Source organism: Podarcis liolepis (assembly GCF_965112155.1).
Source record: "Podarcis liolepis genome assembly, chromosome: 2".
NCBI lineage: Eukaryota > Metazoa > Chordata > Lepidosauria > Squamata > Lacertidae > Podarcis > Podarcis liolepis.
In genome coordinates, this window is record NC_139555.1 from 104,716,581 (window position 1) to 104,734,057 (window position 17,477).

General features: G+C 46.1%; 1 protein-coding gene across 1 annotated transcript; it reads right to left on the reverse strand.

Annotated features, from left to right (window-relative positions):
• Positions 1 to 8,676: 8,676 nt before the first annotated feature.
• Positions 8,677 to 17,220, reverse strand: LOC310701756 (epidermal differentiation-specific protein-like). Its single transcript, XM_083493087.1, has 2 exons — positions 16,954 to 17,220; positions 8,677 to 10,261 (listed from the first exon to the last, which is right to left on the reverse strand). The coding sequence occupies exon 2, from the start codon at positions 10,217 to 10,219 to the stop codon at positions 9,083 to 9,085; it is 1,137 nt and encodes a 378-aa protein (XP_083349213.1). The 5' UTR covers positions 10,220 to 10,261; positions 16,954 to 17,220; the 3' UTR covers positions 8,677 to 9,082.
• Positions 17,221 to 17,477: the final 257 nt, after the last annotated feature.

The window sequence follows — 17,477 nt, forward strand, 5'->3', positions numbered from 1 at the left end:
GGGAGATTTTCAAAGAATATCTGAAAAATAAATATAGTAGTTTAAATTCTGTTGCAGCATTCAAGGAACTTCAGTAATAGTTGCCTGGTAGATATAAGAAATTAGATTTATTGAGAATAAGTTTAATCATGAAAAAAATGTGTATTGGCAATAAGTAATATGAATTTGAAATATGGAATAGACGGGAGGTTGGGTCTTTAGTGTTAAGACCAATAGATGTTTTATTGTTTGCTAAGAAAACTATGTGTCTATGGTTACTTTTGTAATTTGTGTGTAATTTGGTATTTGGGTTTTTTGTTTTTTTCCTTCTTGTTGTATAAATAAAAAACTTTATTTTAAAAAAAGACCATGTGCTATTGCAAAATCATAGCTATCATAGAGCCCTGGGAGCAAGCTGTCAGTTGCAACCTTCAAAGGAGAAGAGAAATGGTGTCAAAAGTCATCAGGAAGTCCCATCTCCAGACAGAAGAATTGTCAGTCTAGGACTTGTTTATGTCTGGGGGAGAGGGAGAGAGGGAGAGAGTGCCTGCGTTAAGATGTGAAGCAATTTTTGTCTACTAGGAGAGTAACACACAGTAAAAGGCTAGACTAAGCACCTTCACTCCTTGTTTGATGAAAGATCTGACCCTGATTGCTGCTCACCAGAAAAAATCCAAGGCTTAACTCACTATTTGACTTTGGAGCAAGCAGCTCTGGAGGGGGAAACAAAAAATGGAAGCAAATTTAATTTATAGTCCATTTTAACAGTATAACATTTCTGTATCTCCCAACAGAATAGCAGGCCTAAAGCAGACTACTGCTACAGAAATGCAAGGTCTGTTTGATTTAGGACTGAACTTGTTTATTTACTTTGATTCCTTGCCCTCCCTTCACCACAAGGTCCCAGGGCAGGTTAGAAGATAAAGATCAACACCACGTGAAAGAAAATAAGGCATCTGGTGAAACCACTTTTGATTGTTGTCTGGTTAGGACAGATTCCTTTTAAAAGCACCAAGGCTTCTGTTTTCTTCCAGTTCTGTTGCCCTGGTTTAGTTATCGTCCTTGCTGTGTCATACATACACTTAAGTGGGAATGCAGGTGGCGCTGTGGTCTAAAACCACTGAGCCTCTTGAGACTGCCGATCAGAAGGTTGGCGGTTCGAATCCAGCAATGGGGTGAGCTCCAATTGCTCTGTCCCAGCTCCTGCCAACCTAGCAGTTCGAAAGCAGGCCAGTGCAAGTGGATAAATAGGTACTGCGGTCGGAAGGTAAACAACGTTTCTGTGCACTCTGGCTTCCATTATGGTGTCCCATTGCACCAGAAGCAGTTTAGTCCTGCTGGCCAGATGACCCGGAAAGCTGACTGTGGACAAACTCCGGCTCCCTCAGCCTGAAAGCGAAATGAGCGACACAACCCCATAGTCGCCTTTTACTGGACTTAACCGTCCAGGGGTCCTTTACTTTTACCTTTAAAAGGTAAAGGAACCCCTGACCATTAGGTCCAGTCGTGGCCGACTCTGGGGTTGTGACGCTCATCTTGCTTTATTGGCCAAGGGAGCCAGCGTACAGCTTCCGGGTCATGTGGCCAGCATGACTAAGCCGCTTCTGGCGAACCAGAGCAGCGCACGGAAACGCTGTTTACCTTCCTCCCGGAGCGGTACCTATTTATCTACTTGCATTTTGATGTGTTTTTGAACTGCTAGGTTGGCAGGAGCTGGGACCGAGCAGTGGGAGCTCACCCCGTCGCAGGAATTCGAACTGCCGACCTTCTGATCAGCAAGTCCTAGGCTCTGTGGTTTAACCCACAGCACCACCCGCGTCCCTTACCTTTACCTTTACATACACTTAAATTTTTGTTGATCATAAACCACTTTGAAAGTACTTTGAACTGATGGGAAGGGTTTTGAAATAACAGCACCAGCCTGTTTTAATAATCACACAAATTATTATGCTTGAAATAGTTTGTTGAGGCACCATGCAGATCATAGGATAAGTCAGGCTCAGCCCCAAAAGTACAAAATGGCTGAAAAATAGAAAAGGAGACGTTGCCATGAGCCCTCTGTTCCATCAGGATCTGGCATGGTTTGATGGCTGCGGGAGGAAGAGGAGGAAGGGGAAGAAGCAGGGTGGGGCAGCTTGAAGGTCCTTCTCTGGGTATAGAGGTCCTCCCTTTGTGACTCCAAATGTTGGAAAAAGGGGAGCAGATCCACCAGCACTCTCCATTGCCCTTCCTGAGAGCACAGAGCCTCCTTTGGGATGGGAGAGAACTTAGACCAGTCAATGGGAGGGGGCCAAGCAGGAGGCAGATGCGGAACTGGAGACAAGAGGGGCAGAGGCACAGTCTTGTCACACGGAACCATGCGCCTCCTCCATAGGCGAAATCAGAGCATAAGGAGAAGGAAGCCCACAAGCAGGAGCCAAGAAGAAGAGTTCGGATTTGATATCCCGCTTTATCACTACCCGAAGGAGTCTCAAAGCGGATAACATTCTCCTTTCCCTTCCTCCCCCACAACAAACACTCTGTGAGGTGAGTGGGGCTGAGAGACTTCAGAGAAGTGTGACTAGCCCAAGGTCACCCAGCAGCTGCATGTGGAGGAGCAGGGAATCGAACCCGGTTCACCAGATTACGAGTCCACCCCTCTTAACCACTACACCACACTGGTTCCAAATGTTGGATACCCCCAACTGTGATATCCGGCAACTGGCAGCCCTGTATCGGGAAGTTTTTAATGTTTGACTTTTTGCTATGTTTTCATATATGCTGTAAACGGCGCAGAGTGGCTGGGGAAACGCAGCCAGATGGACTGGGTATAAACAATCAAATTATTATGATTATTATTTTTACTATAGAGCAGTGCTTTTTTCTGGGGGGATGCAGGGGTACGCATTCCCCTAAACAGTTTGTGAATCTTTGTACTTTTGTCCCTTTACTGTATTTATTTTCCCCGATTTGAACTATAAAAATTGTGATTTTCTTGAGTCAAAATGAGAGTACCCCTAAACATTTTTTTAGGGGGGGGAATCACTGCTATAGAGGCATACTGCTGCCAACATTAGAGGTACGTAGATCATAGCCATTGTGGCTAGAAGCCTTATACTCCATGAATGGGTCCAGCCCTCTTCTAAATCCATCCGCGTTGGTGGCCACCATCACATTACACGGGAGCAACTTAGTTTAACTGTGTGGTGTTTGAAGACCTCATTTTGTCAGCCATTCAGATTCATTAGATGACTGGATGGCTTTCAAAGAGGACTAGGACAAATTCATGGAGGATCTTCTTTACCAGCACTGCCAGAGGCATGATGCCTCTGCGTACCTGGGAATCCCAGGTGAGGAGAGTGGCAGTGGCACTCGGGTCTTGCTTGTAGGCTCACCGCACACATCCGGTCAGCCACAGTGCAAACAGGATCCTGGGCATTGTCGGCCAAAGGGTGTTAAAGAAGGATCGAACTTTCTTTATGTATGCGACAACAGCAGCAAGAATACTCATCGCAAAGCATTGGAAGACCCAAGATTTGCCCACTCTGGAAGAATGGCAGACGCAACTGATAGACTACATGAAATTGGCAGAAATGACTGGCAGAATCCGAGACCTGGGAGAAAAGACAGTGGAAGAGGACTGGAAAAAGTTTAAGGACTATCTACAAAAATATTGTAAATTGTATGAATGTTAAGAGGATGCAGGACAGAAAACAACATGGCATCAGCAACTTAGTTGAAAGAAATATGAGAATAAGTGATGTTTAAGAACAAAGATGAAATTTGGACTAATATTATGTCTAAATTAAATATCTAAGTATTTGATAAAATTATCTAAAGTTGGAGACATAATAGTTGAAAGTTACAAAATAAGAGCTGAAATAAGGTGATAAATTGCTGTTTATAATTTTATAATTGGGAATGCAGGAAAGGGAGATGTGAGGAAGTCCGAAAGGTTATGGAAATATGGTGTTTGGACACATGATTCTGTTGTATTCTTTTTTCTATTCTGTGTTAATCTTTTTGCTTTTTTTCCTCTCCTTTTGTTTGTTTTATCTTGGTGATGGTATTTTATGTGTTTGGTGATTTACTGTTTAAAACCTTTAATAAATATCTTTAAAAATAAAATAAAATAGAAGGGCCACTTGCCTGACCCACCAGGCTCCTGTTCTTCTGACCTTAGCATTATAAGAGAGAAGGAGAAAAGGGGAAAAAACCTCTCCCAAGCCACTTTCTCTATATGATTTTAAACCCCTCTATACGTCTTGGCTTACGCACGGCATTGGTAATATAATAATAATAATATTTTTTAATTTATACCCCACCCTCCCTGGCCAGAGCCAGGCTCAGGGCCGCTAATACCAGTAAAATTACAATAAAAACATAATGGGGGGGGAATTTAAAATACAGGTTAAAAATACAATTTAAAATGCAGCCTCATTTTAATCATAGCCCATAGATCAAAACCATAAGAGGAAGGAAACATAAGGGTCAGACTGAGTCCAAACCAAAGGCCAGATGGAACAGCAGGCCCTGCGGAAAGATGTCAAGTCCCGCGGGGCCTTAGTCTCTTGTGACAGAGCGTTCCACCAAGTTGGGGCCAGTACTGAAAAGGCCATGGCGCTAGTGGGCACCAAACTAACCACCTTGTGAATTGGGACCTTCAAAATGTTGTCATTTAAGGTCCTCTGCGGGGCAAAACAGGAGAGGCGGTCCCTTAGGTACGTGGGTCCTAGGCCACATAGGGCTTTAAAGCTCAAAAGCAGCACCTTAAACCTGACCCTGTACTCCACCGGGAGCCAGTGCAGTTGGTAAAGCACTGGATGAATGTGATTCTGCGGCAAGGACCCTGTAAGGAGCCTCGCCGCAGCATTCTGCACCCGCTGGTGTTTCTGGATCAGCTTTAAGGACAATGTCTACCCCTGAGCAGCAGCACCACCTCTCTGGAGTCTACAGCAGAGATCTTTTCCAGGACATTGGTCTTGAGGCTCCAGAAACTGAGCTCGGAACCTTTCCCTTTCAAGACTTGGGAGAACCAAGGCAGTTTTTCCATCACATTCAAAAATGAATAATGCTGATTCTCGTTCTTACACATCTTATATGGATGCGACAACCATTAACTAATGGGTAGGGGACAACGGGGATATCCTAGAGGGAACACTCTTCATATTATTGTACATGAGGCCTTCCAGAATAATATCAGGAGGTGGACTCATTCCTCCACATGTACAAATACAGTCCTTTCACCGAAGTAGATTCAGCAGTCCCTGCAAGAGAGGGATTGGGCTCCCAAGGCTGTAAACATTTTTTTTTATTTGGGCCAAATGTCTGCGTCTTTTCCACAGAGTCATCAATGTCATGCCTTGTTGAGACCAAAGGGCTGCTTAATTTCATCAGGCAGGATCCTCCCCTCTCCTTGCAGAACATTTAACTAGGCCAAAGGTTACGACACGGCCAGGTCTCCGCCGGATCAATGATTGACAGCACTGAATCACCAAGTAGTGGTGACCTGACCCTTCCGAAGAGCAGAAAGGGGCCAACTTTCAGTTCCAGCGGCAACATCAAGAGACCCCATTAACTGCCTCCCTCCCCCATCGCAAGCTCAATGGGTGGACCAAGGCCCATAGAGGGAGTGGGGCTCAAGTGCAGCGTTGCTCTCCTTAACACCTGAATGAGCAGCAGGGACCTTTCCCCCTCTCTATGTGTTATTCTGCCGTGCACCTGAAACTCACATGATGCAATCGCATGACAACCCCAGAGGGGTCATAGTTTAATACTAGCATGGTGCAAGCCAAGGGTCAACAGCGTGAGGAAGAAGAAACAGCGAGGACATTCGGGAGCCAGAGCAGTGAAACGACTTGTATTTTCTCCACGCTGTTCTTGACAATGTCCTGAAGATGATCTGTAGAGCTGGAAGGAACCCCAAGGCTCAACTAGTCTTGATTCCCAGCAATGCAGGAATCACAGCTAAAAGGATCCCTGATAGATGGCCACCTAGCCTCTCTTGATAAACCTTCAATGAAGGAGACTCCACCACCTTCCAAGGTAGTCTGTGCACGGCCACACAGCCTGTGGTGTAGCGTGGGCAAGGCTGGGAGAAACCATCTCCCAGGGCAGAGCCTGAGGATGTCACATTCCTCACAATGCCCTGACACGTCACGAGCTGTTGCGTCCTTCGCTCATCACCTTGTGAGGGCACCTTGAGAAGGACGCAACAGCTCACAGCGCCCTGAGAGCCCTGCACAGTTTTGATGAGTCTCACAAAGCAGCGCTGGGCTCTCAGGTATGTCCCTCAAAGCAGGGCCATGTCAGCCGGCCAGACTCCCCACTGGGCAGGTGACACAGCATGGTCCTGTTTAGGTCCAGTGGGCGGGGGTCGCTCTGGCCGTGCCCCCTGCCTCCACAGCATACACGTCCATCCCAGCTACCAGTGGGGAACCCTCTGCCACTGCACACAGCTCTTACTGTCAGAAAGTTCAGGGCTGATTTAGCTTTCCCATTTGTAGTCTCTCTCTTTCTCAACTGGCATTTAATCCCAGGCGGGACCCCTCCATGGTGAGAACTATCCATTTAATCCTACTGTGGTTTCCTGTTCTTGGATCTAGGTGTACTCATTATTCATGGCGCAGCTTAAGGTCCTCTGTGCAATCCCGTGGGCTGGAAACTCTTTCTGACAAACTCAACAAACGGGGACGCTTTTCGTTTTAGCAATCCTTCTCAGAAACCCCATACAATATCCTGTTTGTTTCCCAATTCTTGTGCCAGCCGCCCAATTACTTAAGGCTACGTGGGATCAGAATTTTGAGTCATCTGCCTTTTGTTCCGTTTGACGTTTGCACAACCAGGTGAGTGCAAAATTGGGGTGAGAATTAGCACAAGTGAGCACTTTTATATTGCCAGGAACAAAGAATGCTATGCTCTCCAATATTCCTGAGATGAAAATAGGGGCATTTCTCACTAACCTCCCCCCCCCAAAAAAGGATGAGTGCCACCACCACATGGAACACAGCACACCTTCCACTGTCCTGAGAAAAACCCTTAATCCCCATTTAATTTTATTGTTTTGTAGTTTTACAAAAAGAAAAAACACACACATGCCAATAAATAAATTCTAGAAAGGGTGAAGATTAGATGCGGATGCACGAAGCACTTTTATTTTATTTTAAATCAAGACTCTTTGTGCTCCTCTCCTCCTTTTTTCCTGGAAAGCAGACGGCAGTGAAAAATCTCAGTTCTTTTTGACCAGGGGTGGCAAACCTGTGGTCTTCCAGATACAGCTCCCATCAGCCCCAGACCAGCATAACCAATGGCCTGGGATTATGAGAGTTGTAGGCCAACACTATTGGGTGGGCCAGAAGTTGCCCAATCCTGTTTCAGACCCGTTGCTACCCAGTATGACAGTGAATTTGTTTCTCCCAAGCAGATGCATGGTCAAAGAAACAAACCAACCAGAGAATCCTAGAATTGACAGGTGACCATGAAGTGTCTTCTGTAACCTGTGCTCACTTGCTCGAACCATTAGGATTTGGTTTTATTGCCTTCAATGCTGATGTGGTGCACCTTAAATGCTCATGCTCTTCACCTCTGGTGCAACCAGACATCCTGGATGATGTACAGTGGTACCTCGGTTCTCAAACGCCTTGGTCCTCCAACAACTTGGAACCCAAACACTGTAAACCCGGAAGGAAGTGTTCCAGCTTGCGAACTTTTTTCAGAAGCCAAATGTGCTCCGTTTTACGATACGATACGATATCTTTATTGTCCTTGTCCCATACAGAACAATGAAACTGAAAAATCTACATAAGCCATTCAAAAACCCCTAAAAACTCTGAAACCCCATTTTAAAATACAATATACTATAGAGACTCCTTATGCTGCGTTTAGAATCAGAATTTGCATGTTGAGTGTTACACTGAGGTCTGTCTGTTTTTGCTATTTATTTTGCATTTTTGTTTTGCAGCTCTTTTTTGTTTTGTTCTTGTGACTGTGTGGAACCCGGTTCAGCTCATGATTGATTGATTGTATGACTGCAGTACATTGTTTATTGCTTTCATTTTATGGATCAATGTTCTCATTAGATAGTAAAATTCATGTTAAGTTGCTGTTTTAGGGGTTGTTTTTCAAAGTCTGGAAGGATGAATCCATTTTGCATTACTTTCTATGGGAAGGCGTGCCTTGGTTTTGGAAGGCTTTGGTTTTGGAATGGACCTCTGGAACGGATGAAGTTTGAGAACCAAGGTACCACTGTAGTCCATTTCTTTGGGTAGGTAAAGTCATTGGAAATTGCTTTATCCTGAGTCATCACTCCATCTAGCCCAGTATTACCCCTACAATGACTGGCAATAGCCCTCCAGAGCTTCAGCCGAAATCCTTGCCCAGCCCTGTTGTCTGGCAATGCCAGGAATTGAACCTGGGACCGTCTGCATCCAAAGCAAGGGCTCTGTCTCCTGAGCTATGGTCCTTTTTCTTGGTCCTGCCACCTTTGACCTAGATAGCCTTGCTGCTATTCTACTGCTGCTATTCTAGGACTGGTACTGGAAAGCCCAGGATTAAAGAGGTGCCTCAACTAATCTTCCTCCAAGGTGGACCATTCCCTGACCATCTCCTGCCAGATAAGCATAAATATACTGGGAGATGTTTGTGGAGAGGCAGATCAGTAGACTCCTTCTTGGCTTTGTTATTGTCTGCTGGAACATCCTTGAGAGAAGACTTGAGTCGTTATTCGTTTATTTACATTTTGTTAGTCAACCTCATGTGTTTTTCAACGTGGAAGTTGCCCTCTGAACTACCACAGTAGCTTACTCCCATGCAATGCTATCTTCAACCCTTCTCTAAACCAACCCTACAAACCCAGAAACCATCACCGTGCCCAGCGATAACAGCCTAGCAGGGACGCAGAACCTGTGGCCACCCAGACGTTGCAGGTCTACAACTCCCATCATCCCCTGCCTGCTGGTTTTGCCAGCTGAGGAGGATGAGGGTTGGGAGTCCAGCCACACCTGGAGGCCACAGGTCCCACACCCTTGAAATAAGACTTTCCCCTTCACCCGCAGAGTATGATATGGGAGTGGCCACCCCACTGAGGTCCTCGAGCAACACCCAAAAAGCTCATTCAGGCAGGGGTTTAGGATCTCTCCCCAGATGTTCCTGGTTCAGGCTGAGCCTGGGAATGCTGCCTTGTTTCCACACGAGAAGGTTTGGTGAAGGCGTCCCCCTGCGCTGCTGAGGCAGGCTTCATGGTGTACCTGGTGCTGATGGTGCGGCCAGACACACACTGGTACTCCGCATGCTCTTTCCTTTCTTTCCCATTCTGGCAGATGGTCAGCTCCACCGGCACCGAGGTGGTGGTCTCCTTCTTGACCACGTGGATCGTGAGCTGGGTGCAAGGAGGGATCTTGGCAGGCAACATAACCTCCACCTTCTCGCTGGTGGTGGTCGACTCGTGCTTCCCTTTCTCCACCGCCAAGACGTTGGCACCTCCCACAGTGACCTGGAAGGAGAAGCCGAGCTTCAGGGACGTGGTGTTGCTGAAGTGGAAGCTCTGGATGACGGTGGCGTTGTACTCCCGGCAAGTGTTGGCGGTGAACGCTTGTTCGTACTCAGTGCAATTGGTTCCCACAATCTCATCGATCAGAACGTCCTTCTCGTCCTCCACTTTCTTCTGGTCCCACAGGAGTTTGGCGGTGACGATGGGGCGACCGGCCTGCAGGGGGCGCAAGTGGGACAAGCTGTCGTCAAAGTCGAGCTCTGTTTTGTAGTCGTGGACACGCTCCCCGGGCCAGGCGATGTGGTACCACCCGCCACGGTTTGGGTGCTTATACAGGAGCCAGGCGCCGCTCTGCACCACGTGGGAAGAGACCCGGTCGTTGAAGTAGCCGTAGGTGAGGTTGGTTTCTTCCTTCACCACTTTCTTCTGTCCCTCATAGTTGGGGAGCTCGTAGAGGGTGATCTGGGGGTCGGAGAGATCGTAGTGGACCAGCCGGAGGGAGGAGATTTTGTTGTTCTTATCGATCTCTGCGTAATCCCCTTCCTCAAAAGCAAAGCCATCGCCCTCAAACTTTGAGGCTTTGTAGGCGACCCAAGGCTGCCCAATCACCTTCAGGGAGGAGATGCAATCACCAAAGTCCAGGTTGTGAAGGTCAGGGATGTCGCAGGTGAACTCTTTGCTGAGCCCCTGAAAATTGGCCTTGTCGTACACAATTATCTTGTTCACGCTGGGCTGTCTGGCAGACATCGCAACCTCTGCAGGAGCGTCTCCCATGGCAAATGGGAGTCAGAAACAGTGGTGTTGCCCAAGTCTCCACTGCGAGAAGGGAAAGTGGAAAGATTTACTTTCTTGGTTCGATTGTACCAATTTCACATGGAAACAAAGACCTTTCTGCATGGGGCGACTTTTCTCCCTCTTCCTCCAAATCCTTCTAAAAATAATAATCTTATGTTTTTGGTGAAAATAGAGCCGCATTCATGCCATACATTGAAACTACTTTAAACACTATTGCCTTCCCTCAAGGAATTCTGGGAGCTGTGGTTTGTTAAAGTTGTTAGGAGATCCCTATTCCCCTCAAAATTTCCATAGTTCCTTGTGAAAAGAAGAGGACTGCTAAACTACTCTGTGAGGGGAATAGGGATCTGCTAACAACTCTCAGTACCTTTAACAAACTACAGCTCCCAGAATGCTTTGGGGGAAGCCACAAGTGTTTAAAGTAGTATCATAATGCTTTCAATGTATGGCGTGAATGTGGCCTTAGTCCTCACCCCTAACTGAAATACAGTGGTGCCTCAGGTTAAGTACTTAATTCGTTCCGGAGGTCTGTTCTTAACCTGAAATTGTTATTAACCTGAAGCACCACTTTGGCTAATGGGGCCTCCCGCTGCTTTCCGCCCGAGCATGATTTCTGTTCTCATCCTGAAGCAAAGTTCTTAACCTGAGGTAATATTTCTGGGTTAGCGGAGTCTGTAACCTGAAGCGTATGTAACCTGAAGCGTATGTAACCCGAGGTACCACTGTACACCCATTTGTAACTGAAATGTACAAAAGTGCAAAAGCCCTCATCTGTTGTTACCTTTGCCACCATTCCCACCCAACTGTCGTTGTCTTTTTCCGTTGTCAGCAGACAGACAGGATTAAGATATTTTACGGTGCAGCAGCATCTAGGCTCATTGTACCATAAACTGAGATTACATTTCAAACTGTCCTCTCCATTCAGTACATGCATCAAACTTTCTTCTGTCAACATACCAGATCTAAACAGTTTCCATGGACTTAAAAAAAGAGCTCAACCAGCCAAGATGACACACAAATTAACATATCATTGAAGTGAAGCCAATAGTATTGATGGGAGAGAAATTTGATTAAGTTCTCATGCAAAGGCAAATCTACCTAATACACAAATCAAAACACATTCATCCTCTGAAAATTCACGCTTCTCTGAATTTTGCAACACAGCTCTCGGCTGAGGAACGTGTGCAAGTATGTGAATGCTAAAGTGTGCATTGAAATGCATATATTAGTGAAATAACAGGAAAAAATGCATTGTATTAGGGAACATTTTGGAGGTCCCAGGTCACAAGGTGGTTAGATTGGTCTCAACTAGGTACAGGGCCTTTTCAGTACTGGGCCCGACTTGGTGGAACGCTCTGTCACAAGAGACTAGGGCCCTGCGGGACTTGACATCTTTCCGTAGGGCCTGCAAGACAGAGCTGTTCCGCCTGGCCTTTGGTTTGGACTCAGTCTGACCCTTAGTCATGCTGGCCACATGACCCGAAAGCTGTATGCCGGCTCCCTCGGCCAATAAAGCGAGATGAGCGCTGCAACCCCAAAGTCGGCCATGACTGAACTTAATGGTCAGGGGTCCCTTTACCTTTAGAAAGTGGAGAGACACATATTTTCTCTCCTGCTTTCCTAATGCTATAACTTTTTTTGCTATCTAACGAAGCTTTGTGCCATCTCATGAAACATTGGAAGTTTCAGGACAGACCTATGTACTCACTCCTGCAATGGCTCTGTCCTCCGTCCACATTTGGAGGCAACACACCTTTGAAAACCAGCAATCTTGCCTGCAGGAAGAGTGCTGTTGCACTCAGGATCTGCTTACAGGCTTCTTGTGGACAAGCGTGAGAACAGGAAGCTGGGCTTGACAGGCCAGTGGTACCTCGGGTTAAGTACTTAATTCGTTCTGAAGGTCCGTTCTTAACCGGAAACTGTTCTTAACCTGAAGCACCACTTTAGCTAATGGGGCCTCCTGCTGCTGCTGGGCGCGATTTCTGTTCTCATCCTGAAGCAAAGTTCTTAACCTGAGGTACTATTTCTGGGTTAGCGGAGTCTGTAACCTGAAGCATATGTAACCCGAGGTAACACTGTATTATGTTCTTCTGCTATGCTGCTTTTTAAAAAATCTGAATTACTGAGCTGCCAAGGAAGCAGGAGCTTGTGGCGCAGGCAGGGAGGTGAGGAGAGACTTTTGTGGAATATCTGATTATCAGGTAGGGTTGCTCTGTTTCCAAAAGTAAAAACCAGAACACCCTGAAAGTTGTTGTCCCCCCCCCCAAAGAATCCACAAAAATTGTTGAGCCAAAAAAAGAAGAGGAAATTTTTTGATTGACCTGCCTGAGATCCGGACGTCAATCCCGACTCTGAAATCCCAGTAATGTCTGGGACAATCCAGATGTCTGGCAGCCCTATGATTAAGACTACTGAGCGTGGGAGGGGAAGGGTAGTCAAGTAATGACTAGCAAATTGTTCAAAATTGCCTCTTGAGGGGACTGCATAGGAGTCAGGAAGGAGGTAAAGGCTTACTAGCTGTTGCAAACGGCTCACTATCACCTTCTTGAGAGTTTCCTGGAACTTCTGGTTGGCCATTTTGGGGAGACCAAAAGGCTGCGCTCGGTACACACTCTTGGCTGTTCTTCCCATTTTCTAAAAGGATTCTGCCCGCGATAACCCTGTAGCAATGATGCAGCCGAATACATTTCACCAGAGAGGAAGGTGATCTGAGCCTTGTGACAGATGTGAACCCATTCCCCCTGTATTGCAATGCTTGGATTGAAACAGTCGGGATATCTTCTGCGTTGCCACTTGGACTGCAGACACAGGACACTTCTGAAGCACCTTTAAGCCTCTCCCCTCCCAGAAAGGAATAATGGGAACTGCAGCTTACTCCTGGCACCGAACTACAGTTCCCAGCACCCTTAAAGGTAAAGGTAAAGGGACCCCTGACCATTAGGTCCAGTCGTGGCCGACTCTGGGGTTGCAACGCTCATCTCGCTTTATTGGTCGAGGGAGCCGGTGTACAGCTTCCGGGTCATGTGGCCAGCATGACTAAGCCACTTCAGGCGAACCAGAGCAGCACATGGAAACGCTGTTTACCTTCCTGCCGGAGCAGTACCTATTTATCTACTTGCACTTTGACATGCTTTCGAACTGCTAGGTTGGCAGGAGCAGGGACCGAGCAACGGGAGCTCACCCCGTCATGGGGATTTGAACCGCCGACCTTCTGATCGGCAAGTCCTAGGCTCTGTGGTTTAACCCACAGCGCCACCCGCGTCCCTTAGCAAACTATAATTCTCATGATTCTTTGGAGCAGACACTGCTTTAAATGTATGTTGTTTGCAAAGCCATGTAGATTTACAACCCAATAAGCTTAGGGCTCCAAGGAAGAAACCAACCTACTCTTTCGCAGATGTTGAAGGCTCAACGTATCAGAGCCAGTTTCACCTGTTACATTACCAATGTTAGCCGCGTGGCACCCCTGAACTCAGGACTCCAGTTAATTTCTAGGTGGAAAGAATTGAGGTCGAATGCCATCCCCCACTCCTTGCTCTGAGTCAACAGATGCAAACGCAGAACCCAATTTATTGCACCCCTTTTAAGGAAAATGTAAGCGCCTTGTGTGGGAGAACATGGGCATGTCACAAGAAGCAGAAATCAGGATATGATTATGATAGTGAAGCATTCAGACAACCATGTCTCCCTTGATTCAGAGGACTATAACAGAACTACCGTCGTACCTTGGTTTTCAAACAGCTTAATTCTCAAACGTTTTGGCTCCCAAATGCTGCAAACCCGGAAGTGACTGTTCCGGTTTGCAAACTATTTTTGGAAGCCGAATGTCCGACGGGGCTTCTGCAGTTTCTGATTGGCTGCAGGAACTTCCTGCAGCCAATCAGAAGCCGTGCTTTGGTTTCCAAACGTTTTGGAAGTCGAACGGACTTCCGGAACGGATTCCGTTCGACTTCCAAGGTACGACTATACTTCCCCCCCCCCCAAGCCACTACACACCAAAAAATGTATCATATTTATCCATAGCCTTTTAACAAATTTGTTGTGGCATTTTTTGTGTATGGAGCAGAGCCTTTTTGAAGTACAGTGGTACCTCGGGTTACATATGCTTCAGGTTACATACGCTTCAGGTTACAGACTCTGCTAACCCAGAAATAGTGCTTCAGGTTAAGAACTTTGCTTCAGGATAAGAACAGAAATTGTGCTCCGGCAGTGCAGCAGGAGCAGGAGGCCCTATTAGCTAAAGTGGTGCTTCAGGTTAAGAACAGTTTCAGGTAAAGAACGGGCCTCCAGAACAAATTAAGTACTTAACCCGAGGTACCACTGTAAACAATATAAGTGACGTAAACTATTCCTAGGACACATTCACACAACCGCAGAAAATGCAGGTTATGTGGCTGCACAGGTAAACCCAACTCAACCTGAGCACATGCCCCAAAACAATATTTACTGCACCGATGCTCTTGGCTACTTTCCACTGACTCGGGAAATGTGTGTTAGGTTTTGAGCCGGATAAGTTCATGAGCAATGACCTGACTACTTCCCTGGATGAGCAGCAGATTCCTCACCCTGCTTGAGTTTCCAACATGCCAATTTGGGTGTGTGAGTAAACCAAGCCGTCTTCTTGGCACTACCCACCTTGGCTGGTTCTCACCCGAGGGTGCCAAGAAAGCCTGGTGAGGCAACTTATGGTAGTTTGAAACAGGTCATCAAGTAATAAAGCTAATGACTGCAGGATTAGTATGCCCCAAACTCCCACTTGGTTCCCTGTCCCAGAGGCTCAGAGTCAAGCATGAGGCAGGCAATGGGTTTGTAAAACAGCAGGAAGGAAGACCAAACTGAAGTTACTAAGTGCTCCCACCACCAGGCACCTAAGTCTTCCTCTCCCATCAGGGATCAAACGCTCTATCGTTGTGTTTTAACTATTGTAATAATAATGATAACAGCACTGGTTCTCTCGGTTTTCCATTTTTCCAATATCAAATTCAGTTTTCCACATTCCAGCAGCAAGTTTGCAATTAAGAAAAATAACCCTCTTGAAAACCCATCCGTGTTTTAGATCGATTTTCTCCCAGTACACACATTTAGGGGTAGCTTTGACTAATGTAACACATTCTGGCAAGCAATTTTCATGAGCATATTCATTTTAATGCAGGACTTTCCCTAATATTTTTTTTTTGGGGGGGTAAACATCGGTTGGATGAGTGCATTGCAAAATTCAGATACATGCAAATTTCAAAAGGATGGTTAAGTTTCATTTCAAATCTCAAATGCAGATTTGATAGATTCACCTTTGAATGCGAACTGAGTTGAGTTTCTCCTCCATCCCTACTTCCAATATACTATTTGAAATTATAGTTGTGGGTGGGTGTGGACCAATTCTTTCCCCACTCTCTCCCTCTCCCTTTGACTTTCAAGTAACTACACAACATTGCAGAGAGCTTCTCAATGAGGTGGCAGTGAACTATAGTTGGTTCGGTTAATTTCTCTGCAGGCAAAGAGCAAAATTATTACTATTATTTTTTAAAGTTTAAAAAAATATTTCCTGCATTTAACAAAGGCTCAAGATACTGGTTTCCTAAGCTTCTTTCGCTAAAATGATACACAAACATAATCACTCCCTCTAATACCAAACTCAGGGTGGGGTGGGTGCCGACAGAACTGTAACTAAAATAGCACCACCGAGAAGCAGAAGGGTGGTATAAGCACGCTCAGAGGAACACGAAGTTTGCATTATTATTATTATTATTATTATTATTATTATTATTATTATTATTATTATTATTACTTTAAATTGGGATGGGTGAGGACCAAGCTTGCTCAGGAGTCATGGTTAAAGTAAAATGTCTGTTTGCATACTGTGCTTGTAAATTGTAAACAATGCTGAAAACCCTAATAAGCTATAGATAACAAAAACAGAAAATGGGGTGGGGGGTGGGGTGAAACATTTCACCCTAGAGAACGGCATAGCTGGCTGGCGGAACCCCAAACAGAGCATTCCTGTTAGGTGAGGCTACCCTGCAACATTTTGTTGCAGATCCCACTCGTATGTCCTGTTTTTAGGACTTTTATCTCTGTGGTGTTCTCCCTTTCTTCTGCAATACACGTTGCCCAAGCGTTCCGAATGCTGTGAAAGCTGAAAATCAGAATGATCTACATCAAGGAGAACATTTCCGCGCATGTTAAAAGTTGACACAGAACAGTGATTAAGCCCATCACCTACAAACTAGAAGCCGCTGGTCCAAATCTCAGCAGCGATCTTAATGTGGGAGGGGGCATGCAGAACTTGGCATCTCAGCTCTTTCACCCTGTGCTCAAAGCATAGCTGTCAACCTTCCCTTTTTTTGCAGGAAATTCCCTTATTCCAGCACCGTTTCCCGCTGCTTCCCGCTGCTATCCCGGATTGTTGGATATCCCGTAAACTATCCCCGGGACAGGTGAGGCTGCTGATCCCTTATTTTCAAATCTGAAAGTTGACAGCTATGGCTCAAAGAATGAATCGAGATTACTCTAATATTGTACTCTATGAATCAGAGAAAAAATAACAAAATGCAAATGGCTGGGTAAATTTGGATGGTTCCTTTGCTGCAGAGTAAGCAATCCTGCATGAAAATCACCAGGCTGAATTAGCCAGACTGTTAGCAACCCACCACAAAGTTCGCAGGACACCCTCTCCCTACCCCTAAACCCCATTTTATGTAGGTGGCATGGCTTACCCGAGACGACTGGCATCAACAGCTTTGTGTCTTAAAAAACGACCGTCCCAGCACAACAAGTGTTTATATCGCCGTGTTACAAACACACCCCTTTTAAATGGGGCGTTGAAGGCTGGGCTTTGATCTTGTCAGGACCTGAAGAGCAAAACTACAGGTTTTATCTGCCTCACGCCAACAGCAGACACATCCCACACATCTCGGGGAGCCAGATTCTCCCTCGCCCTGGGCGTGCAACCGTGATGTCACACAAACTCTTGGCCACTTCCTTAGCAGGGTGACTACCACAGATTGCGGTAGGCTTGGCTTGTGACCTCGTCCCAACTTTTCCTCCCACCGGACGCTACCCCAGCAAAGGCTAAAGGGACAACTCCCTTTGCTTCATCAACCTGTGTGCAACCACAGATGATTAAGAACAGGTTGAATCAGTCTCAATAGCTTGTGCAACTCCAAGTCAATCGCTGCAGCTGTTTCCAGGTGTTCTTGCAACACCACCAAGTTAACTCCCTTCACACCCTTGGGAAGGT